This window comes from Rhinoderma darwinii, chromosome 4 (assembly GCF_050947455.1).
Source record: "Rhinoderma darwinii isolate aRhiDar2 chromosome 4, aRhiDar2.hap1, whole genome shotgun sequence".
Taxonomy (NCBI): Eukaryota; Metazoa; Chordata; class Amphibia; order Anura; family Rhinodermatidae; genus Rhinoderma; species Rhinoderma darwinii.
Genome location: NC_134690.1, coordinates 24,941,153 through 24,968,560, shown reverse-complemented (window position 1 = coordinate 24,968,560; position 27,408 = coordinate 24,941,153). Strand labels below are relative to the sequence as shown.

At 41.7% G+C, this 27,408-nt stretch overlaps 1 protein-coding gene across 1 annotated transcript; it reads left to right on the top strand.

Moving 5' to 3' along the window:
• Positions 1 to 1,172: 1,172 nt before the first annotated feature.
• Positions 1,173 to 25,265, top strand: LOC142759077 (cytochrome P450 2K4-like). The gene is made up of 9 exons (XM_075860924.1): positions 1,173 to 1,357; positions 2,523 to 2,685; positions 2,903 to 3,052; positions 6,248 to 6,408; positions 17,086 to 17,262; positions 21,212 to 21,353; positions 23,024 to 23,208; positions 24,163 to 24,304; positions 25,075 to 25,265. Exons 1-9 carry the CDS (start codon positions 1,184 to 1,186, stop codon positions 25,251 to 25,253), a joined length of 1,473 nt encoding a protein of 490 aa, XP_075717039.1. The 5' UTR covers positions 1,173 to 1,183; the 3' UTR covers positions 25,254 to 25,265.
• The last annotated feature ends 2,143 nt before the right edge of the window (positions 25,266 to 27,408 follow it).

Sequence of the window (27,408 nt, the reverse complement as noted above, 5' to 3'; positions counted from 1 at the left end):
GTAGATAGGGCCCCATGTGGTATTCCCTGTAGATGGCACCCTATCTACAGGGAACGCCACATGTGGCCTTATCTACAGGGAACGCCACAGGGGCACAGGGGGCTCAATCTACAGGGAATGCCACAGGGGTCTCTGTCTGCAGGGAACACCACAAGGAGCTCTATCTCTAGGGAACGCCACAAGGGGCCCTATCTACAGGGAACGCCACAAGGAGCCCTATCTACAGGGAACGCCACATGGGGCCCTATCTACAGGGACCTCCACAGGGGCACAGCGGGCTCTATCTACAAGGAATGCCACTGGGGTCTCAATCAACAGGGAATGCCGCAAGGGGCTCTATCTACAGGAAACGCCAAAGGGGGCCCTATATAGTCTTCTGTAGTTCTCATTCCCTGTATAGTCCCCTATGTAGTGCCCTATAGTGCCCCATGTAGAAGGAAAAAAAACACATTTTCTTACCTGTCCCGTTGCCGCGCCATCCTCCAGCGATGTCAGTCCTCCTCCATCGGAACGATGCAGCGGCGCGATGACGTCATCACTAAAGCGCCGAATAGCGAGGCATCATGTGCCTCGCCAGGGAAGCGCTAGTCAACTCAATTGTATCCATGTCCTAAGGACTTGGATACAATTGACTGCAGAGGATCGGTTACGGCTTCCCGCTTCACCCGGTTCTCCGAGCCGGCTATCATTTTAACAACCGGTTCGGGCGAATCGGAGCGAATCGGTCGGATCCCACTGCTGGTTACAGGAATGGGTACTTGTACACCAGGGGAGCAGGTGCGGACAGAATAATAAAGCCCTACAAAAACTTGGCTTATGGGGTACAGCAGTGGTTCCCGTGCAGATAAGGTTTTCACAATTTTGGGGTATTTCTTTAATTGGTTCTTATTTGGACAGAGAGTCCCTTCTTTTCTCCCAAATCCCTCTGCTCCTCTGAAACGTCTGCATTTCCATATTGCTCCAAAAAGGTGTGTTTTTTCTACACATCATATTTCTCCAAAGAGCTGTATACACAAAACTGTAGGAAATGTTTAAATTAAGATTATTTGTAAAGTTTCTTTATTGGATCATTAAAGAAATGGTTGAAAACATGCTCACACCACTTATTTATCTATTTATGTACATAACAAAGTCACTTATATCTTTTCCTCTTTCTCTAAATTAAACAGAAGTCAGATCGTCCATGGAGCTCGTCACAATTCTCCTGTCCACCATTGTCATCTTCTTCTTGATCAATGTTTTTAGAAATACAAAACAAGGGAAATACAAAAATTTCCCCCCTGGTCCAAAACCGTTACCAATTCTTGGAAATATACTCATGTTGGACATGTCAAAACCCTATAAAACATTTTGTCAGGTAAAGAAAATATTTTGTAAAAATATATTATAACATATAAGGACACGTATAATATGAAAATTACTTATTAAAGGGGTTATCCACTACCGGACAACTGATGACCTATCTACCGGATACGTCATCAGTATATCATCGGTTCGGGTCCGACACCTGGTACCCGCACCGTTTAGCTCCTCCGGCTGACTCCGGGCACCGGGCGTCCATGCCGAAGCAGTTGGCTCCGGTCACGGAATAGCGGCCGAGCTGCAGTACTGCAGTATTCACGTGAATTGGAGCAGAGCTGCAGTTTGGCAGCACGGCCGCTATGCAATGTATGAAGGCAACTGCTTCCAGCTCCGTACATTGCATAATATGAAATGACATCCAGTGGATATGTCATCAGTTGTCCGGTAGTGGACAACCCCTTTAATTTACTAACCTTGGCTAGTTTGGACCTTGTTTATGGTTGGGGCCCCCTGTACTTAATGTTGGCTTCTGTATCTGTCCATTTTGATTCTGGCTAGCTTTCTGACTACATAATTCCTATAACATTTTGCGCTATACACATATGTTTGATCTTGACTCAGCTAGTTGATTACAAGATCTTCGATTCTACTAGCAACAACCTGATCTTCTATGTCTAGCTACCCTGGTTCCTCCTAACTTATTTAAAGAAATAATGTATATACAATCATGCTTAAAGGGCTTGTCTAGTTTGGAAAACTCATTTTTATACACCCTATTAGGCAATTCTGAGATAATATAGGGGGGTCCTCTGTTCAGGATCCTCAGCTCTTGGCGAGAACGGTTACAAAGAGCGTCTCTCGCTCTGGAGAACCTCTCATGTCCTGCATTACACAGAAAACACATTGATATGAATGGACACTGTGTAATGCTTAATTTCCCCTATGGTGGCGCTGCAGGAAAAATTAACACTTACTGCTAGGTTTCCTACTGATAACAGATGATCGCTAAGGGGCCCAGCCAGGGAAAACTTTGTGATCATCTTAGTGTCAAGGGACCCTTCTAACAAGAAGAGATTGTCTAAAGTGGACAACCCCTTTAAGTCATTTAGTCAGAGTACCAAGACCCTCACCAAAATTGTTGGAAAAGGTGGCCATAATTCTGACTATATTTTAAATAACGTTAAAATTATTCAAATCTGCTATAATTTTTGTGTTTACAGCTGTCTAAAGAGTACGGCACAATCTTCAGTGTCCAGATGGGTATGACAAAAATAGTTATCCTATGTGGTTACGACACAATTAAAGACGCTCTAATCAACAATGCTGACGTATTCTCTGACAGACCGCACAATCCTTTGTTCTCCAAATCAATAAAAGAGCATGGTAACTTTTCTTTCTATTTTCTTATAAATTGTCTCATTACACAATATCTTTTTGACCTTAGAAAATGGTACTGAAATATGGAGTTGGATGCCTAATCATGATCCTTCCCAAGTGTTCATATCTTTCTTGTAGACACATCACATATGTTTCATTATGAGAAGTCCAGTGTGATGTATATTAGCACTCCACCATAACATATTTTACTTCTACTACTTAGGTATTATTTTTGCCAATGGAGAGAACTGGAAAGTAATGAGAAGATTTACACTCTCAACATTACGAGATTATGGAATGGGGAAGAAATCTCTAGAAAACAGGATTGTTGAAGAGGTTGAGTGTTTAGTAGAGAAGTTGAAATCATACGGAGGTGAGTGGTGGGATGTCTCCTGCATTGTATATTTTGAGAATGACAAGTTTTGTCTTGTTTTGTTTATATTCTCGTCTTGTTAGGGTGACCATACACATTAGATAAAAGTCAGCCAAACCCACTGATTTCAACATACGCCATCCTCGGTTACCATTTTGTGGTAACTGAGGGGGTTTCTGGACATTTACAGACTACCTGTAGGTAGGAGAAAGAGGTCAATAGACTACTAAAATGGGAAAAAGATGCCCCTTCCCCTAATAAAATATATTATCCATGTTTTTATTGTACTGGAGATTTGTGAAAAAACATAAAAAAAGTATATAGCAATACAATTTAATATGTGTTGTATGAATGTTAAACTCCCCAAAGACAAAGCCAATCGTGGCCTCAAGGAGTGTAAGATTTTTTTATTGTTTTTGCCTTTCTGCATTCTGAACAGTTTTAGTTCTTGCCTATGACTATACTGTATGACGGCTGGTTTTTGTACGTTGAGTTGTAGATTTTCAGTAGCATTTTGTGGTAAATATATTAGTGTTTCATTTTATTTAGAGCACAACTATTTATTAATGACAGAATGCATAAAAAAACAATAGTTTTATGCAGCTCACCATAAAAGACAGAATACAGATTATTACTATTATGGGGGTATTGCATTTTTATTTTTATTTTGCACCTTTATGATTTGATTAATGATAACTTTATGTAATTTTTTCAATATGTATGTTTTAGTCCCACTATTCAACTTTTAAGGTTAATCAATTTTTTTCACGATACATAGATAGATAGATAGATAGATAGATAGATAGATAGATAGATAGATAGATAGATAGATAGATAGATAGATAGATAGATAGATAGATAGATAGATAGATAGATGATAGATAGATAGATAGACATATCTATATGTATAATGAAAAAAAGAGTAAAGCAGCACAGCAACAGCAGTGGGTGCAGGCCTCCTGGGTTGAGGCTAGGAACCCTTGTCAGTATAATAATTCAAAAGTGAAGAGACAACACTCCAGGGAAAACGGTGAAAAAGGTGATGTGTTTATTTACCCCATAGGCAGGCAACATTTCGATCCGTCTCAATGGAATATTTGTCAAGCCTATGGGGTGAATAAACACATCACCTTTTTCACCGTTTTCCCTGGAGTGTTGTCTCTTCACTTTTGAATTATTATTTATATATCTATATATATATATATATATATCTATATCTATATATATACATGTCTATATATATATATATATATATATATATATATATATATATATATATATATAGACATGTATATATATATATATATATATATATATGTATGTGGATATATATATATATATATATATATATATATATATATATATACTACCGTTCAAAAGTTTAGGGTCACTTAGAAATGTCCTTATTTTTGCAAGAAAAGCACAGTTTTTTTTCAATGAAGATAGCATTAAATTAATCATAAATACACACTATACATTGTTAATGTGCTAAATGACTATTCTAGCTGCAAACGTCTGGTTTTTAATGCAATAGCTACATAGGTGTATAGAGGCCCATTTCCAGCAACCATCACTCCAGTGTTCTAATGGTACATTGTGTTTGCTAACTGTGTTAGAAGGCTAATGGATGATTAGAAAACACTTGAAAACCCTTGTGCAATTATGTTAGCACCGCTGTAAACAGTTTTGCTCTTTAGAGGAGCTATAAAACTGACCTTCCTTTGAGCTAGTTGAGAATCTGGAGCATTACATTTGTGGGTTCGATTAAACTCTCCAAATGGCTAGAAAAAGAGAGCTTTCATGTGAAACTCGACAGTCTATTCTTGTTCTTAGAAATGAAGGCTATTCCATGCGAGAAATTTCCAAGAAACTGAAGATTTCCTACAACGGTGTGTACTACTCCATTTAGAGGACAGCACAAACAGGCTCTAACCAGAGTAGAAAGAGAAGTGGGAGGCCCCGCTGCACAACTGAGCAACAAGACAAGTACATTAGAGTCTCTAGTTTGAGAAATAGACGCCTCACAGGTCCTCAACTGGCAGCTTCATTAAATAGTACCCGCAAAAAGCCAGTGTCAACGTCTACAGTGAAGAGGCGACTCCGGGATGCTGGCCTTCATGGCAGAGTGACAAATTAAAAGCCATATCTGAGACTGGCTAATAAAAGGAAAAGATTAATATGGGCAAAAGCACACAGACATTGGACAGAGGATTATTGGAAAAAAGTGTTATGGACAGACGAATCGAAGTTTGAGGTGTTTGGATCACACAGAAGAACATGTGTGAGACGCAGAAGAACTGAAAAGATGCTGGAAGAGTGCCTGACGACATCTGTCAAGCATGGTGGAGGTAATGTGATGGTCTTGGGTTGCTTTGGTGCTGGTAAAGTGGGAGATTTGTACATTGGTAAAAGGGATTTTGAATAAGGAAGGCTATCACTCCATTTTGCAACGCCATGCCATACCCTGTGGACAGCGCTTGATTGGAGCCAATTTCATCCTACAACAGGACAATGACACAAAGCACACCTCCAAATTATGCAAGAACTATTTAGGGAAGAAGCAGGCAGCTGGTATTCTATCTGTAATGGAGTGGCCAGCGCAGTCACCAGATCTCAACCCCATAGAGCTGTTGTGGGAGCAGCTTGACCGTACGGTACGCAAAAAGTGCCCATCAAGCCAATCCATCTTGTGGGAGGGGCTTCTGGAAGCATGGGGGGAAATTTCTCCCGATTACCTCAGCAAATTAACAGCTAGAAGGCCAAAGGTCTGCAATGCTGTAATTGCTGCAAATGGAGCATTCTTTGACGAAAGCAAAGTTTGAAGGATAAAATTATTATTTGAAATAAAAATCATTATTTCTAACCTTGTCAATGTCTTGACTATATTTTCTAGTCATTTTGAAACTCATTTGATAAATAGAAGTGTGAGTTTTCATGCAAAACACAAAATTGTCTGGGTGACCCCAAACTTTTGAACGGTAGTGTATATGGGCCCAATCTTTCTGTATCCTGGCAGGTAATCACAGTATGTGCATACATAGTTTTGTGGGAAGATGAACCTCCGCTTTATAATAATATTGTAAAGAATTTTTTTTTCTAAAGCAGTACATAGCAATATATTACAGAATATTATTTTCCATTATAAATAGATAATAAAATGTACTTTTATTTCAATTTCAATTTATTCTTTTTCAGGAAAGCCCTTTGATAATTTTAACAGTTTAAATGCTGCTGTAACCAATATCATTGTGGCCATACTGCTCAATAAAAGATTTGATTATGAGGATCCGACAATACTGAGACTTATGGGTTTACTTACTGAGAATATAAAACTTCTAGGAAACCCATGGGTCAGGGTAAGTCATATTTTATTGTTTATACAAGTAATAATTAATACTATTATTTGAATACATTTTTGATGAAAAACATTAAAAATATTTTAGAATTTAGAAATAACTTTGGATTTTGATACATAACATTTATAGAGGGTGAGATAATTTGTTAGTTACTTTTAATTTCATTATTTAATAAATTATGCAGAATTGTGCAGGTGAGGAATTACAATATCCACATTTTTTTAAACTCCACACAAGCAAAACTTAAAATTTAATTATTTATTTTTTTTAAGATTGTTAGGGATCTGCCAGGTACTTCATCTAGCTATACTCCTGGGATTAATCAATCCACACCTGAGGCCAGACCTGTTCGACTGACACCATCTCCCACCAACCAGGGTGGCAGGCTCAGGAGTGGGAGAGCCTATCGCGGCCTGGTCTCTCGGAGTTAGCTCCGCCCCCTGCCCTTTATTACCTGCCCTGTGCTCTCCCTCAGTGCTTGTAATTCTTTTGGATTCCTGGCCCCACTGCTGCTTGCTCCAGCCTGCTTCTGCCGTGCTTCTGCCTTGCTGCAGTTCTGCTTGACCTGCTTTGCTTGCCCTGGCTTGCTTCTGTCTCTGTGCCCGCTCGGGTGTACTCACTTCGTCCTGGTCCTGACTGTTCGTTCACCGCCCCGTTTCCTCGTGGTGTTCCGTGGCTACTGCCCCTTCCCTTGCGTGTTCCCCGTTTGTCTTCCAGTGCACTTAGCCAGCGTAGGGACCGCCGCCCAGTTGTACCTCGTCGCCTAGGGCGGGTCGTTGCAAGTAGGCAGGGACAGGGCGGTGGGTAGATTAGGGCTCACTTTCCCTTCACCTCCTTCCTGCCATTACATAATTACAAGCCCTTACCTAGTCTACCCTTTCTCCTATGCTGACGCTATCATGGACCCCCTTGAGACCCTGACCCAGCAGATGCAGGGCCTCTCCCTACAGGTCCAGGCCCTGGCCCAAAGGGTCAATCAGGGTGACGCTGCTTTAGTAGTACCCCTCACCTCACCTCTAGAACCAGACCTCAAGTTACCTGACCGGTTCTCAGGGGACCGTAAGACGTTTCTCTCCTTCCGGGAGAGTTGCAGACTGTATTTCCGCCTAAAGCCCCACTCCTCAGGTTCCGAGAACCAGCGGGTGGGTATCATCATATCCCGACTCCAGGAAGGGCCCCAAGAGTGGGCCTTCTCCTTGGCTCCTGACGCCCCTGAACTTTCCTCTGTTGATCGTTTTTTCTCTGCCCTCGGACTCATTTACGACGAGACTGACAGGACTGCTTTAGCCGAGAGTCAGCTGGTGACCTTACGTCAGGGTAGGAGACCGGTTGAGGAATACTGTTCTGATTTTAGGAAGTGGTGCGTAGCTTCTCAGTGGAACGATCCGGCCCTAAGGTGCCAGTTTAGGTTAGGATTATCTGACGCCCTGAAGGATCTGCTGGTTAGCTACCCCTCGCCTGACTCCCTTGACCAGGTTATGGCCCTAGCAGTACGACTTGACCGACGTCTCAGGGAACGTCAGCTAGAACGCTTCAGTGTGCTCCCCTCTGACTTTTCTGCGATTCCCCCCGAGGTCCCGTCTCCTCGCCCCTCCACGGAGGACTCGGAGGTACCTATGCAACTCGGGGCCTCCATGTCCCCTCGACAACGTAGGGAGTTTCGCAGAATGAATGGTCTCTGCTTCTACTGTGGGGACGACAAGCATCTACTGAACACCTGTCCCAGGCGCAAGAATAAGAAGCCGGAAAACTTCCGCGCCTAAGTGATCATCGGGGAGGTCACTTGGGCGCACAGGTATTTCCCGTTAATGTGAAACGCAATAAAATTTTGCTTCCCTTTCAGGTCTCGTTTGCTGGCCGGTCTGCCACGGGCAGTGCTTTCGTGGATTCTGGCTCATCTGCTAATATCATGTCTGTGGAATTTGCTATGTCTCTAAAGATGCCTTGTATTGATTTACCTTATCCTATCCCTGTAGTAGGAATCGACTCAACCCCCCTTGCTAATGGTTATTTTACTCAACATACCCCTGTTTTTGAACTCCTGGTTGGCTCCATGCATTTGGAGCAGTGCTCTGTACTGGTGATGCAGGGATTATCGTGTGATCTGGTATTAGGTCTTCCCTGGTTGCAGTTGCATAATCCCACGTTTGATTGGAATACTGGGGATCTCACCAAATGGGGTAATGAATGTCTGATGTCATGTCTTTCTGTTAACTCTATTTCTCCCCGGGAGGAGGTAAACACGCTTCCTGAGTTTGTTCAGGACTTCGCCGATGTGTTTTCCAAGGAGGCCTCTGAGGTGTTGCCCCCCCATAGAGATTACGATTGCGCCATCGATTTGGTGCCTGGTGCCAAGCTTCCTAAGGGTAGGATATTTAATCTTTCATGTCCTGAACGTGAAGCGATGAGGGTATATATCCAAGAATGCCTGGCCAAGGGTTTCATTCGCCCCTCGACTTCTCCTGTAGGTGCTGGCTTCTTCTTCGTGGGGAAGAAGGATGGTGGTCTTAGGCCGTGCATTGATTATCGTAACCTGAATAAGGTCACCGTAAGGAACCAGTACCCACTTCCTTTGATTCCGGATCTTTTTAATCAGGTTCAGGGAGCCCAGTGGTTTTCTAAGTTCGATCTACGGGGGGCATATAACCTTATCCGCATCAAAGAGGGGGATGAGTGGAAAACTGCGTTCAACACACCCGAGGGTCATTTCGAATACCTGGTCATGCCCTTTGGGTTGTGTAATGCCCCTGCTGTCTTCCAGAATTTTATTAATGAAATCCTGAGAGATTACCTGGGGATATTTCTTGTTGTGTACCTTGATGACATACTGGTGTTTTCCAAGGACTGGTCCTCCCACGTGGAGCATGTCAGGAAGGTGCTCCAGGTCCTTCGGGAGAATAATCTGTTTGCTAAGACTGAAAAATGTGTCTTTGGGGTACAGGAGATACCATTTTTAGGGCAAATCCTCACTCCTCATGAATTCCGCATGGACCCTGCCAAGGTTCAAGCTGTGGCGGAATGGGTCCAACCTGCCTCCCTTAAGGCGTTACAGTGTTTTTTAGGGTTCGCCAACTATTACAGGAGATTTATTGCCAACTTCTCGGTCGTCGCTAAGCCTCTTACGGACCTCACCCGCAAGGGTGCCGATGTCCTCCATTGGCCCCCTGAGGCCGTCCAGGCCTTTGAGACTCTCAAGAAGTGCTTTATCTCGGCCCCCGTGCTGATTCAGCCCAACCAAGAGGAGCCATTTATTGTGGAGGTTGACGCTTCCGAGGTGGGAGTGGGGGCCGTCTTGTCCCAGGGTACCAGCTCCCTCACCCATCTCCGCCCCTGTGCTTACTTCTCTAGGAAGTTTTCGCCCACGGAGAGTAACTATGATATTGGCAACCGCGAACTTCTAGCCATTAAATGGGCGTTTGAGGAGTGGCGGCACTTCCTGGAGGGGGCCAGACACCAGGTAACGGTCCTTACGGATCACAAGAATCTGGTTTTCCTAGAATCGGCCCGGAGGCTTAATCCTAGACAAGCTCGGTGGGCACTATTCTTTACCAGATTTAATTTCTTGGTTACCTATAGGGCTGGGTCCAAGAATATTAAGGCTGACGCTCTGTCACGTAGTTTCATGGCCAATCCTCCTTCCGAGAAGGATCCCGCTTGTATTTTACCCCCTGGTATAATCGTCTCTGCCACGGATTCTGATTTAGCTTCTGATATCGCGGCTGATCAGGGTGCAGCTCCCGGGAACGTCCCTGGGGACAAACTGTTTGTTCCCCTGCAATACCGGCTGAGGGTACTCAGGGAAAACCATGACTCCGCTCTATCTGGTCATCCTGGCATCTTGGGCACCAAACACCTCATTACCAGAAACTATTGGTGGCCTGGGTTGCCTAAAGATGTGCACAGTTCCCGATGAACCTCCTCTACCTCAGGATTATTGGAACAACCAGGGGAGACGGAGGAGAACCTTGGGTTAAACCCGAAATTACAGAAAAACGGGGAGACCCCTGACGAGTTACTGACCCGGTTATTCAGGGAAAATTCAGCAAGGGGAAGGAATGAGACCCAATCGAATTGGCAGTCCGAGATGAAACACCTTAAATATTGTTCCAGGGATTGGTTGGTCCTTTCCGTTTGGCCATTAGTTTCGGGATGGAAGGCGGAGGAGAAGGACAGATCAATCTCCAACTTTTTACAAAAAGCTCTCCAAAATAAGGAAACAAATTGTACCCCTCTGTCAGAAACGATATTGACTGGGGCCCCATGGAGACGCAGGATGTGTTTCACGAACAAAGAAGCTAACGTCTTGGCGTTAGGTAGCTTCTTAAGGGGCACAAAGTGGCACATCTTGCTGAAGCGGTCGACTAACACCCACACCACCGACTTGCCCTGAGATGGAGGCAAATCGGTGATAAAATCCATGGAGATATGGGTCCAAGGTCTCTGGGGAATGGGCAAGGAACGTAGTAGGCCCGCAGGTCGGGACCTAGGGGCTTTGGACCTAGCGCAAACCTCACAAGCGTCAGGACCCACTATGCTTGCTGTCAGTGAGTAGCTGACAGTTCTAATACACTGCACTACGCATGTAGTGCAGTGTATTAGAATAGCGATCAGGGCCTCCTGCCCTCATGTCCCCTAGTGGGACAAAGTAATAAAGTTAAAAAAAAGTTAAAAAAAGATGTGTAAAAATAAGAAAATAAAAGATTTAAAAGTAAAAATCCCCCTTTTTCCCTTATCAGTCTTTATTATTAATAAAAATATATAAACAAACAAATAAACTATACATAATTGGTATCGCCGCGTCCGTAACGGCCTGAACTACAAAATTATTTTATTATTTATCCCGCACGGTGAACGCCGTAAAATAAAATAATAATAAACCGAACCACAATCACAATTCTTTGGTCACTTCACCTCCCAAAAAATGGAATAAAAAGAGATCAAAAAGTCACATGTACCTAAAAATGGTACTGATGGAAACTACAGTTCGTTACGCAAAAAATAAGTCCTCGCACAGCTTTATTGATGGAAAAATAAAAAAGTTCTGGCTCTTAGAATAAGGGAACACAAAAAGTGAATGATTGTTTACAAAACGTATTTTATTGTGCAAACGCCATAAGACATAAAAAAAAACTATAAACATCTGGTATCGCCGTAATCGTATCGCCCCGCAGAATAAAGTGAATATGTCATTTATAGCGCACGGTGAACGCTGTAAAAAAAAACGAAAAAAAAAACAATAGTACAATTGCTGTTTTTTAGTCACCACGCCACCTAAAAATAGAATAAAAACTGATCAAAAATCTGCATGCACCCCAAGAAAACTACAATGCATTCCTCAAGGGGTCTAGTTTCCAAAATGGGGTCACTTTTGGGGGGTTCCCAATGTTTTGGCACCACAAGACCTCTTCAAACCGGACATGGTGCCTAATAAAAAAGAGGCTTCAAAATCCACTAGGTGCTCCTTTGCTTCTGAGGCCGGTGCTTCAGCCCATTACCGCCCGAGGGCCACATGTGGGATATTTCTCAAAACTGCAGAATCTGGGCAATACGTATTAAGTTGCGTTTCACTGATAAATCCTTTTGTGTTATAAAAAAAATGGTATAAAGAGGATTTTCTGACAAAAAAAATGTACATTTCACCTCTACTTTGCTCTAAATTTTTGTGAAACACCTAAAGGGTTCATAAACTTTCTAAATGCTGTTGTGAATACTTTGAGGGGTCTAGTTTCTAAAATGGGGTATTTCATAGGGGTTTCTAATATATGGGCCCCTCAAAGCAACTTCAGAACTGAACTGGAACCTAAAAAAATAAATAAATGAGGCAATACTTCGCTTCTTACATTATACTGATAATGAGCCGTGCCCACCCCGAGATGACCCCAGTTTTGACCGTTTGTATAAACGGAGACCCCTATTAGACCCTTCCAGTGCCCGGTTTTCCCAAGCATACACCCCCGAGAAGTGTATTTCTATTGATGAGTCCCTGGTACATTTTAAAGGGAGGGTTCAATTCCGCGAGTACCTGCCGGGTAAGAGGGCAAGGTATGGCGTGAAGATGTATAAGCTGTGAGAGAGTGCATCAGGGTATACCTACAGATTTAGGATATATGAAGGAAAGGCCACCCCCAAACCAGACTGCATCCTGGACTACAATAGGTACATGGGAGGGATGGACTTGTAAGATCAAGCCCTGAAGCCCTACAGCGCCATGCGGTGTGGTATAAGAAGCTGGCCGGGCACATCATACAGATGGCATTGTACAATGCGTACATGCTACGTCGATGTGCAGGCCAGACGGGAACTTTCTTCAAGAGGTGATTATCAAGAACCTAATCTTTAGGGACCAAGAAGGGGGGGCACCCAGTACTTCTGGAAGCGAGCCCACACGCATCGTACCAGGGCAACACTTTCCAGGAGAAGTTCCCCAAACTGGCAAGAAGGGAAAAAGTCAAAAGAGGTGCAAAGTCTGCTATAAGAGGGCGATAATGGATGACACAATATATCAATGTGACACGTGTCCCGAATAACCAGAGCTCTGTATGAAAGAGTGTTTTAAGATGTATCATACAGTCCTTGGTTTATAATTTACCCCAATTTTACTTACCCTGATGCACTCCACACAGCTTATCCCCCCTCGTCTTTCCCCTCTGGGCCCTGCTGTGTGTCCAGACAGCTGATAACAGCCACATGTAGGGTATTGCCATACCCGGGAGAACCCACATTACAGTTTATGGGGTGTAGGTCTCCGGTCAAAATGCTCACTACACCTCTAGATGAATGCCTTAAGGGTGTCGTTTTTAAAACGGGGTCACTTCTTGCGGGTTTCAACTGTACTGGCACCTCAGGGGCTACTGCATACATGACTTCGCACTGGAAAATCGCCAGTAGGCCAAATGGTGGTCCTTTCCTTCTGAGCCCTCCCATGGGCCCAAACGGCAGTTTATCACAACAAATGGGGTATTGCGGCACTCAGAACAAATTGCGCAACAGAATGGGGTATTTTGTTTCTTGTGAAAATAAGACATTTTCAGCCAAAACTACATATTATTTGAAAAAAATAATTTTGTTTTCATTCCCAGCCCAATTCAAATAAGTTTTGTGAAAAAACTATGGGGTCAAAATGGTCACAAGACCCATAAATGAATTCCTTGAGGGGTGTAGTTTCCAAAATGGGGTCATTTGTGGTGGGTTTCTATTGCTTTGATACCTCTGGGGCTCTGCAAATGCGACATGGCACCCGAAAACCAATCCAGCAAAATCTGTACTCCTAAGAACACACAGCGCTCCTTCCCTTCTGAGGCCTCCCATGGGCCCAAACGGCAGTTTATCACCACAAATGGGGCATTGCCGCACTCAGGACAAATTGGGCAACAAAATGGAGTATTTTATTTCTTGTGAAAATAAGAATTTTTGAGCTAAAATGACATATTATTGGAAAAAATATATATTTTTTAAATTCCCAGCCCAATTCAAATAAGTTCTGTGAAGAAACTATGGAGTCTAAATGGTCACATTACCCATAAATGAATTCCTTGAGGGGTGTAGTTTCCAAAATGGGGTCACTTCTGGTGGGTTTCCATTGCTTTGATACCTCTGGGGCTCTGCAAATGCGACATGGCACCCGAAAACCAAACCAGCAAAATCTGTACTCCAAAGAACACACAGCGCTCCTTCCCTTCTGAGGCCTCCCATGGGCCCAAACGGCAGTTTATTGCCACAAATGGGGTATTGATGCACTCAGGAGAAATTGGGCAACAAAATTGAGTATTTTGTTCCCTGTGAAAATAAGAAATTTTGGTAAAAAATTACATCTTATTGGAAAAAATGTCATTTTTTTAATGTCACAGCCCAATTGAAATAGGTGCTGTGAAAAAACTGTGTGGTCAAAATGCTAACAACCATAAATGAATTCCTTGAGTGGTGTAGTTTACAAAATGGGGTCACTTTTGGTGGGTTTCCATTGCTTTGATACCTCTGAGGCTCTGCAAATGCGACATGGCACCCGAAAACCAATCCTACAAAATCTGGACTCCAACAAACATATAGCGCTCCTTTCCTTCTGAGCCCTCCCATGGGCCCAAACGGCAGTTTATCACCACAAATGGGGTATTGCCACACTAAGGACAAATTGGGCAACAAAATGGGGTATTTTGTTCCCTGTGAAAATAAAACATTTTGATCACAAATGACATTTTATTGGAAAAAATGACATTTTTTTCATTTCAGAGCCCAATTCAAATACGTGCTGTGAAAAAACTGTGCGGTCAAAATGGTAACAACAACCCTAAATGAATTCCTTGAGGGGTGTCGTTTCCAAAATGGGGTCACTATTGGGGGATTCCTACTGTTTTGACACCACAACACCTCTTCAAACCTGGCATGCTGCCTAAAATATATTCTAATAAAAAAGAGGCCTCAAAATGCACTAGGTGCTTCTTTGCTTCTAGGGCTTGTGTTTTAGTCCACGAGCGCAGTAGGGCCACATGTGGGACATTTCTAAAAACTGAAGAATCTGGACAATACATATTTAGTAGTGTTTCTCTGGTAAAACCTTCTGTGTTACAGAAAAAAAAATGAATAAAATTGAAATTCAGCAAGAAAAATGAAATTTGCAAATTTCACCTCCACTTTGCTTTAATTCCTGTGAAATGCCTGAAGGGTTAAAAAACTTTCTAACTGCTGTTTTGAATACTTTGAGGGGTCTAGTTTTTAAAATGGGGTGTTTTATCAGGGTTTCTAATATATAGGCCCCACAAAGCCACTTCAGAACTCAAGAGGTACCTTAAAAAAAAGGCTTTTGAAATTTTCTTAAAAATATGAGAAATTGCTGTTTATGTTCTAAGCCTTGTAACGTCCAAGAAAAATAAAACAATGTTCAAAAAACGATGCCAATCTAAAGTAGACATATGGGAAATGTGAACTAGTAACTATTTTGGGTGGTATAACTGTCTGTTTTACAAGCAGATGCATTTAAATTCTGAAAAATGCAATTTTTTCAACATTTTCTCTACATTTTGCAATTTCACCAATAAACACTGAATATATCGACCAAATTTTACCACGAACATGAAGCCCAATGTGTCACAAGAAAACAATCTCAGAATCGCTTGGATAGGTTTAAGCATTCCGACGTTATTACCACATAAAGTGAAATATGTCAGATTTGAAAAATGGGCTCTGAGCCTTAAGGCCAAAACTAGGCTGCGTCCTTAAGGGGTTAATGACCAGCCTATTTTAGACGTTAATGACCAAGCTATTTTTTACGTTTTTCCATCGTCTCATTCAAAGAGCTATACACTTTTTATTTTCTCGTCTACATAGCTGTATAAGGTCTTGTTTTTTGTGGGACAAGTTGTAATTTTTAATAGCACCATTTTGGGGTACATAGAATTTATTGATTAACTTTTATAAAAAAAAATTTGGGGGGGAATCGAAAAAAAACAGCAAGTTCGCCACACTTTTTTGCATCCAAAATTTACGCCGTTTACCGTGTGGTATAAATAATACAATAACTTTATTCAGTGGGTTGTTGCAATTGCAACGATACCAAATTTGTATAGTTTTTGTATGTTTTACTACTTTTACACAGTGAAAACACTTTTTTTTTTCAAAATTATTTGTTTTTGTGTCTCCATATTTGAAGAGCCGAAACGTTTTTATTTTTTTGTCGATGCAATTCTTGGAGGCCTTTTTTTGCGGGACGACTAGTAGTTTTTATCGGTACCATTTTGGAGTAGATGCGACTTTTTGATCACTTTTTATCACATTTTATTTAAGGCTGGATGCAAAGAAAACAGCAATTTTTGCATGTTTTTGTATTTTATTTTTTACGACGTTCACCGTGCGGGTTAAATGATGTAATAAGTTTATAGTCGGGGTCGTTATGGACGTCGCGATACCAAATGTGTGTAACTTTTTTTACTTTATTTTGAAAAGTGGGTTTTTCATTTTTTATTTTGTTTTTTTCACTTTTTATTAAACTTTTTTTTAAACTTTTTTACTAGTCCCACTAGGGGGCTTCACTATGCGATCCTCCGATTGCATTTATAATACACTGCAATACTTCTGTATTGCAGTGTATTATGCCTGTCGGTGTAAAACGGACAGGCATCTGCTAGGTCATGCCTCTGGCATGACCTAGCAGGCATTCACCACAGGCAGACCTGAGGGCCTTTATTAGGCCCCCAGCTGACATCGGAGAAACAGACACTCGGCGATCTTATCGCCGGGTGTCAGTTGGATGAAAGGGAGCTCCCTCCCTCTCTCCAAAACCACTAAGATGCGGTGCACGCTATTCAGCACTGCATCTGAGAGGTTAAACGGGTGAGATCAATACTTATATCGATCTCACCCGTTCGAGCAGGGACGCCTCCAGCCCTCAGCTGCTTCTGGCAGCCGAGAGAAGGGAGATTTGACAGCTCCCTGCTCTATTTACTTATTCCAATGCCGCGACGTAAAAAGTCTATGGCATCGGAATAAGGCCCGTTAGTGACCGACGTAGAAACACTATGGGCCAGTCACTAACGGGTTAAACATAATTAATTATTTAAATGAATTGTTGTTTGTACATGTCAAAATATTTTTAATTGCAATAAATACATTTTATTTACTTCATTTACGTAAAATTTGGATTCAATGTTTAAAAAATACTTTTGATTTTTTTTTTATTTCTTGTAGCTGTACAACAGTTTTCCATCGCTGATGGATCGGCTGCCCGGGGGTCATAGAACAATTTTTAAAAACATCAGAGAGTTTCATAGCTTTATAAGAGCAACATTCACAAAATATAAGAAGGAGCTGGATGTAAATAACCAGAGGAACCTTATTGATGCCTTCTTAGCCAAGCAACAAGAGGTATAAAATATATTTCACCACTCATTATGAGCTAGACATTTAAAATACATGTACATTGGTAATGTCTTCCATGAAATTATCAGAAAATAACACCAATGAATGCATTTAAATACATAATATTAATTACATACTGTACATGCCTACATATGGTTTGGAAAAAACATAAGAGACGTGACTAGGCCCTGGTCCAACATGTAGACCCCACCCAAAAAGGACAAAAGCTGTGCTCCCAAATGCTGTCAAATGACTCAAAGGAGCTGTATACAACATATAAAGTAATCATATCAGTGTTCTACTTAGCATGAGGACACCATTAATAGTGTCATGTATAGTACAACCAACACCCTTCCACAATATTCAGCGTGCAATGTAGGTTTGCCAAGGTAACATGGAGTGTCTTCTTCTGACTGTGTCCCGTGGGTATGTGGACCCACTAGAACGCACTACCGTAGCGGAGTAGCAGCTGGCCAAACAAAAGTCTTAACAAAGTCCTAGTACAAGAGTACCTTTGATAGTCCGGACAATAGCAGAGGGTTAAGCACAGATGAACTTGAAGGCAGATGATGCCACACGTGGCGGATGATATCAGGCATGGCAGATGACACCAGATGTGGTGTAAGACAGCAGGCGTGACAGGTGGTACAACACGACTCCGACACTCTAAGGCCTGATTCACTCGAGCGTGTGCGTTTTGCGCGCGCAAAAAACGTGGCGTTTTGCACACGCAAAAGGCACTTAACAGCTCCGTGTGTCCTGATCATATGGTGCGCGGCTGTGTGATTTTCGCGCAGCCGCCATCATTATGACACTCCCTTTGTATGTCTGTAAACAGAAAAGCACATGGTGCTTTTCTGTTTTCATTCATACTTTTCACTGCTGTTGCGCGAATCACGCGCGTCACACGGAAGTGCTTTCGTGTGGTGCGCGTGATTTTCACGCACCCATTGACTTCAATGGGTAGGTGATGCGCGAAATACGCACAAAGAACGGACATGACGTGAGCTTTACGCAGCGGACTCACGCTGCGTAAAAATCACAGACTGTCTGCACGGCCCCATAGACTAATATAGGTCAGTGCGAGGCGCGTGAATATCACGCGCGTTTCACGGACTTATTTAACGTTCGTCTGAATAAGCCCTAAGGTACAGGAACAAATGCAGCACGGGATACAGGATACAGGTAGCAGGGCACTGGAAAAACGTGAACAGGATAACACTAAGTTACCATTTGCTAAGACTAACATGGACATACACAACAATGCTCAGGCAAGGAGTGAATGGGCAGAGCCCTTTTTATAGTTCAGAGTGATTAGGGCTGATTGGTGATATTTTTCCTGTGCGCCCTAGAGGATGCTGCAGAGCGGAGCGGAAGTGAGTGCTGGCGTCTCCTAGGAAGGAGAAGTTGGCCAGCACTTCCAACTCCATGGCCGCGGACGTCGAGGGGTAAGTCGGAACGACGGTCCTCGGCCTTGGACTTTACAGACTGTATGTCTCTAATGGTGAGTGGAACATTTGGCTTTTAATCCTAGTGTTACATGGATCATTTACCACTAATCCCTTGCGAACTTGGGATGCTATGTTTATGGCTGATATCTCATGGAAGCCAAGGAAGGTAAAAAACCATTGAACCATCCTGTGAGGTGCCAAGATGGTGAGGAAGGCCATCTATGTCTACATCCACTTGTAATATTGTTTTTTCATACTTACCATGATCGTTTGACAAAAATTCACAACTTCATTTATGGTAGAGGAACAATTTATACCTTCAATTTCTCTTATAAGATTTAGGCCACCTAGAGACTTGAATTTATGTGAATCAACCATAAGGGTATAAATGCCCAAAAAAAAAGGTATCTACTACTTTGAGCTGGAAGCCTTTCAGATCAGTGGTGAAATACAATAATGTCAAAATATCTAAAGTTTGGTCCACATTGATATATTATACCACAAATATATAAACTTCCTTAGTAAAAAAAAACAAAAAACATAATAGCAGGTTAATTGTCTTCCTCTGATTTATTATTTCATGTCTTACATAAAAATGAGGTCAGATTGGGTCATTGACCAACCTGAGTAACTACCCTATATAGCCAAAAGTATGTGGACACCTGACCATCACACTTATCTGAGCATGATGTACATCACATTTAAAAAAAAACATGGGCTTTAATATGGAGTTGGGCCCCATTTTGCAGTCTCCACTTTTGTGGAATGTGAGAAAAAGACCAAATAAGGACTTATAACGGCGCTGCTATAATGAAGTTTTAAAATCAAGGTATATAAATAAATAAATAAACAAACGCGTAGCCTACCTACCAATAAAACATTTATTTATTTATTTATTTATTTATATACCTTGATTTTAAAACTTCATTATAGCAGCGCCGTTATAAGTCTTTATTTGGTCTTTTTCTCACGTTACTCTGGCGGTAACAACCCTTGTTTCCCGGATCGGACCTTGGCAGCAGCTATTCTTCTATTAACCCATGTACACATCAGAGTTGTGCCTGACCTAGCGCAACTCCTATAGGTGAGCTTATACCTCACCTTGTGTTTTATTTTTGGTTTTTACCATTTTTATCTGCACTATTGTGGCGCCGTGCATTTTTTTCTTTTCCTCCCTTACACTTTTGTGGAAGGCTTTCCACAAGAGTTTGTTTTTAGGAACTTGTGCCCATTCAGCCAAAACAGCATTTGTGAGGTTAGGCACTGATAGATCAGAAGGTCTGGCTCACAATCCACATTCCAATTCATCCCAAAGGTGCTGGATGGGGTTGAGATCAGGGCTCAGCGCAGTCACTTGAGTTCCTCTACACAAAACTCCTCACCCCATGTCTTTATGATCCTTGCTTTTTGCATAGGGACACAGACATGCTGGAACAAGAAAAGGGCCAAACCACAAACTGTTTCCACAAAGTTGGAAGCATACAATTGTCTCAAATGTCTTTGTATGCTGTAGCATTAACATTACTCTTTGCTGAAAATTAGGGGATAAAACCTAAAAAATAGCCCTAGACCAGAATCTCTCCACCAACAAATTTTAGAGCAGACACTATACATACCAATAGGTAGTGTTCTCCTGGCACCCGCCAAACTCAAATTCATCCATCTGTCAGTGAGACTTGATTCATCACTGCAGAGAACATGCTGCTCCAGAGTCCACTGGTGGAGTGCTTTACACCACTGCCAAAGTTTAGCATTGTGCATGGGGATTCTAGGCTTGTGTGCAGCTGCAACCCATTTCCTGAAGCTTCTTGTGCTGATGTCATTTCAACAGGCAGTGTGGATCTCTGTAGTGTGTAATACAATTGGGGATAGTGGATTTTTACGTGCCACACGTTTCAGCACTCGGCGGCCCCACTTTGTGAATTTGCATGGTCTACTGCTTTGAGGATGAGCTGCTATTACTCCCAGACACTTCTAATTTGCACTAATAGCACTTACAGGTGACCGTGGCAGATCTAGCAGATAATAATAGCACTTACAGGTGACCGGGGTAGATCTAGGAGATAATAATAACATTTACAGCTGACTGGGACAGATCTAGCAGATAATAATAATACTTACATATGACTGGTACAGATCTAGCAGATAATAATAGCACTTACAGGTGACTGGGGCAGATCTAGCTGATAATAATAGCACTTACAGGTGACCAGGGCAGATCTAGCAGATAATAATAGCACTTCAGATGACTGGAGCAGATCTATCATAACACTTACATGCTGACTGGTGTAGATCTATCAGATAAAAGTAGCATAGGGTGATGGGGGAAAATGTTGAAGATCAGAAATGTCATGAACTGACTTGTGGTATAGGTGGCATCCTATGACAGTGATAGGTTTAAAGTCACTTAGCACTTCGGTATGACACATACTACTAGCAATGTTGTCTATGGATATTACATGGCATATCTATATATATTTATATCTAACTTTTATTTTGCACAGGGAAAGCCAGACTCCACTCAGTACTACCACAATGAGAACCTGACTGTACTGGTCGGAGATTTGTTTGGTGCTGGAATGGAAACCACATCAAGCACATTGAGATGGGGTCTTCTGCTAATGATAAAACACCCAGAAATTCAAAGTAAGACATATCCCAAAATAGTCAGTTAAAGGGGGTATCAGGACGACAATCCCTGAAGAGGAGCTTCAAGTCCTGCTGGGAAAAAACCTGCACCATCCAGGCGTTACATGGTCGGCCAATAATCTGATAGGTCGGCATGTAGTGCTACACTTTGTCGCTGCAGTGGGAATGTATGGACAGACGCAGCTTCCTTCATTCTCTAGAACTCACTCCAACATATCAGATTCTCCCCACCATTTAAACTTTAAAGAGAACCTTTCACCTCCCCATACATGTGCAGCTGAGTGCAGCAGTAATAGGGAGGGCTGCACAAACCCTGGGGCACTTTACACTTTTTTCTACCCTCCTCTGTTAATTAGATATCTGTGCTGTAATATTTGGCGCCCAATATTTAAATAACCCCCTGAACTGTCAATGGGGTGTGTAATGGCAAGGGGGCGTGTTACTATGGCTGTGACACTGTCCAATCAGGTACTGACAGTGTTACAGCAACAGCGAAGATAGAGGAGAGTGTGAGCACGCGCACCCGACCACTCTTCAGCTTCCAAGATCAGTCTTCTGTCGAACTGGCAAGGGGGCGTGTCACTGCTACGGACAGTCTAAGAGCTGGAGTGAGGGGAGCGCGTATGCACGCTCACCTCTTCAGCACCTTCACTGTCCGTAGCAGTGACACGCCCCCTTGCCAGTTTGGCAGAAGACTGGTCTTAAAAGTTGAAGAGTGATCGTGTTCGTAGCACGCACACTCTCCTCTATCATTGCTGTTGCTGTAAGGCTGGGTTCACACGAGCACATTAACGTCCGTAATGGACGGACGTATTTCGGCCGGAAGTCCCGGACCGAACTCAGTGCAGGGAGCCGGGCTCCTAGCATCATAGTTATGTACGATGCTAGGAGTCCCTGCCTCTCTGCAGGACAACTGTCCCGTACTGTAATCATGTTTTCAGTACGGGACAGTAGTTCCACGGAGAGGCAGGGACTCCTAGCATCGTACATAACTATGATGCTAGGAGCCCGGCTCCCTGCACTGAGTTCGGTCCAGGACTTCGGCCCGAAATACGTCCGTCCATTACGGACGTTAATATGCTCGTGTGAACCCAGCCTAACACTGTCCGTATCTGATTGGACCGTGTCACAGCCATAGTAACATGTCCCCTTGCCATAACACGTATTATTGACAGTTCAGGGGGTTATTTAAATATCGGGCGCCGAATATAAAGGCACCGATATCTAAATAACGGAGGAGGGTAGAAAAAAATTTAAAGTGCCCCAGGGTTTGTGCAGTCCTCCCCATTACATGCTGCACATGTACGGGCAGGTGAAGGGTCCCTTTTAACAGCAACCTAAAAAACCACCTCTTTAGAGAAAATTTACACCCTACATTGACTTGTCTACATTACACAACGGTATAAGCATGTATAGTGTAGGTATTCACTGGTTGGTTTGAGAAGCCATATGAAGTTTGAAAAAAAAGGTCTGCTTTTTTTCTCCCCAGAAATACTGTAGCACCCCTATTTGATTAAATGCAACTGAGCTGCAATACCAGACATGGCCTATGGACAAGAGTGGCGCTGTTTTAGTTTTTTCTAATCTCAAATACCAATTTATTGTTTGTATAGGGGCCTAGGCTATAAATATTTGCTTATTAAATAAAATGTAATTAATATCTACAGAAAAAGTGCAAAATGAAATTGATAAAGTGATTGGATCAGCTCAACCTCAAATGCAGCACAGGAAACAAATGCCATATACAGATGCCGTCATTCATGAAATTCAACGCTTTGGGGATATTGCACCGACTACTGTACCACATGTAGCTTCTCAAGATGTCACATTCAGAGGATATTTTATTCCAAAGGTAAGCTCCATATCCCCTTAATTACTTATCTTGGCACAGCGCCATACACCTGGTTGTGGCTGCTTCTGGCACTGCAGCTCACTACAGCTCAGTCCCATTCAAGTATAATACCAAGCAATGCAACAACCATGTGTACGGATGGAACTTATTTGCATGGCCCCTTTATTTAGCTGATCAGCAGAGGTGTCAGGAGTCAGACCCCCACCAATCAAATATAGATGGCGGCTCCTTTAAAAGCATTTAAAAAAAGGTATCTTGTTTTTTTATTCAGAAACAGCGGCACTCTTCTCTTTGGCTTGTGTCGCAATTTGCAGTTAAGCTCCCATTTAAGTTAAAGGAGACAAGCTGCAATACCAGACTCAGCCTATGGACAAGGACTGGCACTGTTTTTGGAAAACAGCAGACCTTTTTTTCTAATCTAATTATCTAATAGAACTTGTTTCAGTAGGTTACGTGATACTGCATGTGACAACACATATTAATATCGCAGGAGATTATGCTAAATTGCATTGATAAACGTAGCCCTGCTACACCTGTGGAATCATATCAGACTTCCTTTATTGGAATTGATCCCTTTATGAGTAAAAATATGACGATAAATATATTAAGAGACCGGCAGGAAAATCTAGCCTGTCTAGAGAATACATTTAGCATGACATTTTTGTCAGCTTGCATTCTGCCTGCACCTCCTTCCCCCGTCTTGGAAAACCTCAATTCAATTATTTCTTTTTAAAAACAAAACCAAATATTTTTACAAAAAGATTTGCAAATATGGATTAATTTCCACTTATAAACAATTTCCATTGTATGCGAAATCTGGAATAATCCATCCAAGATCACATAAAGAAATTAGAAATCCACTTGGCTACAGACCCAAAACTTACTATTTGCTACCTGTATAACATATATTATTTTTCAATACTATATATTTTGTGACTGTTTCTACCACCCCAGGGAACTGCTATCCTCCCGGTGCTTTATTCTGTTCACAAAGACAAAGAATACTTTCAGAAACCAGACGAGTTTTATCCAGAGCACTTTCTCGACTCAGAAGGAAATTTCAAAAAGACTGAGGCCTTTATACCATTCTCAATAGGTAACATTCATACTGAATAACTCAATGGCAAGAGGGATCAGGTTATGAAAGTCTAGGACAATGCATTTCTGAGATAAGAGGGGTTAGTCCACCATACAGGACCATAATCTATCAGCCAGAATGGAGAGCGGCTACAAGGAATGTCTCTCGCATCCATACGTTGCATAGACCAGTCTATTAATTTCAATGAGAATTGTGTAATGACACATTTCACCTGTGGGGGTGCTGCAGGGGTTAGAGAGGACAGAGCCGCTGTAACTATGCAGCCACACAGTTTTCTCTATGATTAGGCAAAGCGATTCATCAACGCTCTGCCCGATCTAAAAAAAGGGGCGAGCTCAGGGAGTCTGCACGGGACCAGACTTTTCCTGAGTTGGGGTAGTTTCCAAGCTGTGCGCCCACGCAGCCAGGCAGCTTGAGGGGAAGAGCGACCCGTGCCCGGGAGCCTGAAGAGACCGGTAATATTATAGATGTGTAATAGTTGGAGTGTTCTTTTATAGATTTTTTGCATCCGGGCCCAGGAACTTCAAATTATATAACTGCTTGGGATGTCAGGTGCAAATGAAGGCCTATACCACAGTATGGGTTCATTTACACCCCATATATATCATACAAAAGCTCTACTAGCATGTGGAATTTATTATTATTATATATATATATATATATATATATATATATATATATATATATATATATATATATATATATATATATATATATATATATATATATATATATATGTTGTTTCTCTTATATTTTATTATTTTTAGGTAGAAGAAGTTGTGCTGGTGAGATATTGGCTAAAATGGAGCTTTTTCTGTTTTTCACATCACTTTTGCAACATTTCACATTCAAGGCGCCGCCTGGAGCTAAACTGGACCTTACTCCTGCACCGGGGACTACAAATTCCCCCAAACCTTTTGAAATCTGTGCCATATCTCGCACCTAGGACATGGTGTGTCTGTGAGACGTCTGTTATGGAATGTATTTTATGTATTGATTATACTACTTTCAGAGACTAAAATTAAGAGAGCAGGGAAAATGCTTGACCTACTGTACTCTCTCCTTTTCTCCTCCTTCGCTTAATTTATTTGGTTGACTAATGGACATCATTAGGACCTACTTTCTCCTAGAGGTGGGATCCCATCAGAGATTTAAGACACAACTTACTGATTTTGGTCTACTGTTAAAATATCCCTTTAATATTTACCAATATATTAGATTTGCTCTTTTTATAAATGTTTTCACTTTTAATTATGCATTGTAGGTATTATGCTTTGTTGGCTACACCTGTATTAAAGTACACCTCCGGTGATCCACTTAAAAACCTCTTAGGATCTGCTCTTCAGTGAGTCAATTCAAGAGCTTTATGCTGTTACGTAGCTTTGTTTACTTGCAGGCTGCATTCTCCATTTATTTCAATATGGGATAGTGTAGAAAGAGATTTTAATTACTGCAGCCCTTTACCTTCACCCTGCTGATGTTAGCTGGATGAGCAAAGAGACAGATAGATGATAGATAGATAGATAGATAGATAGATAGATAGATAGATAGATAGATAGATAGATAGATAGATAGATAGATAGATAGATAGATAGATAGATAGATTAAAATATAGCTAAAAAATAAAACTTTAATATCTTACCCAGACAGGGAATGACACTGTCTGTGTTTCAGTAGAGAAATGAACTCCTAGTTAATAAAGTCCTGTGATCACAGCAGCATCAGCACTGATTCCAGCAGAGTGTTGTAGTAACAGGGGAGGAGCAGGTGTAATGTTAGCTACCAGGCTTGTAGAAACAGTGACTGGGGACTGGACTGTGTCTCCACTGTATCTGTGACGTAGCAGACAATTATAACAAATTCCTGACAATAAATTATGAGGAAGAATAAGAGGTCTGCAGCACAACGGCTGAGCTTTGAAGGAAAAAAAACTCCACAAAGGTTCTCTACCTGAGGATCTCGGAGCTTTGTGACGTTTTGATTTTAACTATACGCTATAATAATAAACTACGTAACTATGTTATATAAAATGACATTACCATACACTTGTTCTCACAGGTGCTTTCACTGATATCATTATGTGTAACTTAGGCAGAGTACAGGCACATATTTTTTTTAGCTAATGAGTAAGAACCTTTCTCTAAACCCATTATTTTTTTTTTCATGTTTTCATATTTAATGTATAGACATAAAAATAATTTGTAAACAGATTTCCTTGACTGCTGGATTATAATTTTTCTTTCTAAAACTTGAGTGAGTTGACGCACTAGCATACTTGCCATATTCTCCTGGATTAAAGGGGAACCAACAGGGGGGGGACTACCAGCCGGTCCAAACTGTTGTTTTTGTGCGCCCCCTTAAAAATAATTATATATATATATATATATATATATATATATATATATATATATATATATATTTATATATATTTATCACCACATATATATGTGGCCAGAGGTCTTCGGTCCACGTGTGGACTATTTGTATATCTGACCTTTGAAAATATGGATAACTAAAAATAGAAAGTAATAATGCATTGAATGAATTAATGTGTTTATGTGTCTCCCTTGTTCACCTTTATGCTGTAATTTAGATGTGGTGTTTTTACTCCTGCTGTTCCCAGAGTAAGACCTTGTTCAGATGTGGCGGAATTTTTCCGTTGAAAATTGTGCTGCAGATTCTTTGCGAATTTGCAGCAACATTTGCCTATTTGACAGGTAATTCAGACATTGCAGATATCACAGCGGACTTGCTGCAGATTTCAGCCTTTGCAATGCAAACGCTGAAATCCGCAGTGAAATTCCGCTTCTTCTCCGCAACGTAATGAGCATGCTGCGGAGGGAGAATTCTGCACCGCAGCCTAAATTCCGCACAATTATTTACGCAACGTCTGAACTAAGTTTCCTAAAAATGTATAGAAACAAATGTAAAAAACGGCTGCGCAGAATTCCACTGCGAACTGTCCACAGCGGAATTCAACAGCAATTCCGCCACGTCTGAATGTGCCCTAATAGATCCAGGACATCACATCATTAATTGGTTTTATTGTATCTGTTTGTGATGGTAGCCGGTTACTGGGCAACATAAGATGCCTTCGGAAC

Excerpts from the sequence above, each read along its gene's own strand:
- LOC142759077 (XM_075860924.1), top strand. The coding sequence starts at position 1,184 with ATGGAGCTCGTCACAATTCTCCTGTCCACCATTGTCATCTTCTTCTTG. Across the intron at positions 3,053-6,247 it reads GAAGTTGAAATCATACGGAG|GAAAGCCCTTTGATAATTTT; the intron begins GTGAGTGGTGGG and ends ATTCTTTTTCAG. Across the intron at positions 24,305-25,074 it reads CTTTATACCATTCTCAATAG|GTAGAAGAAGTTGTGCTGGT; the intron begins GTAACATTCATA and ends TATTATTTTTAG.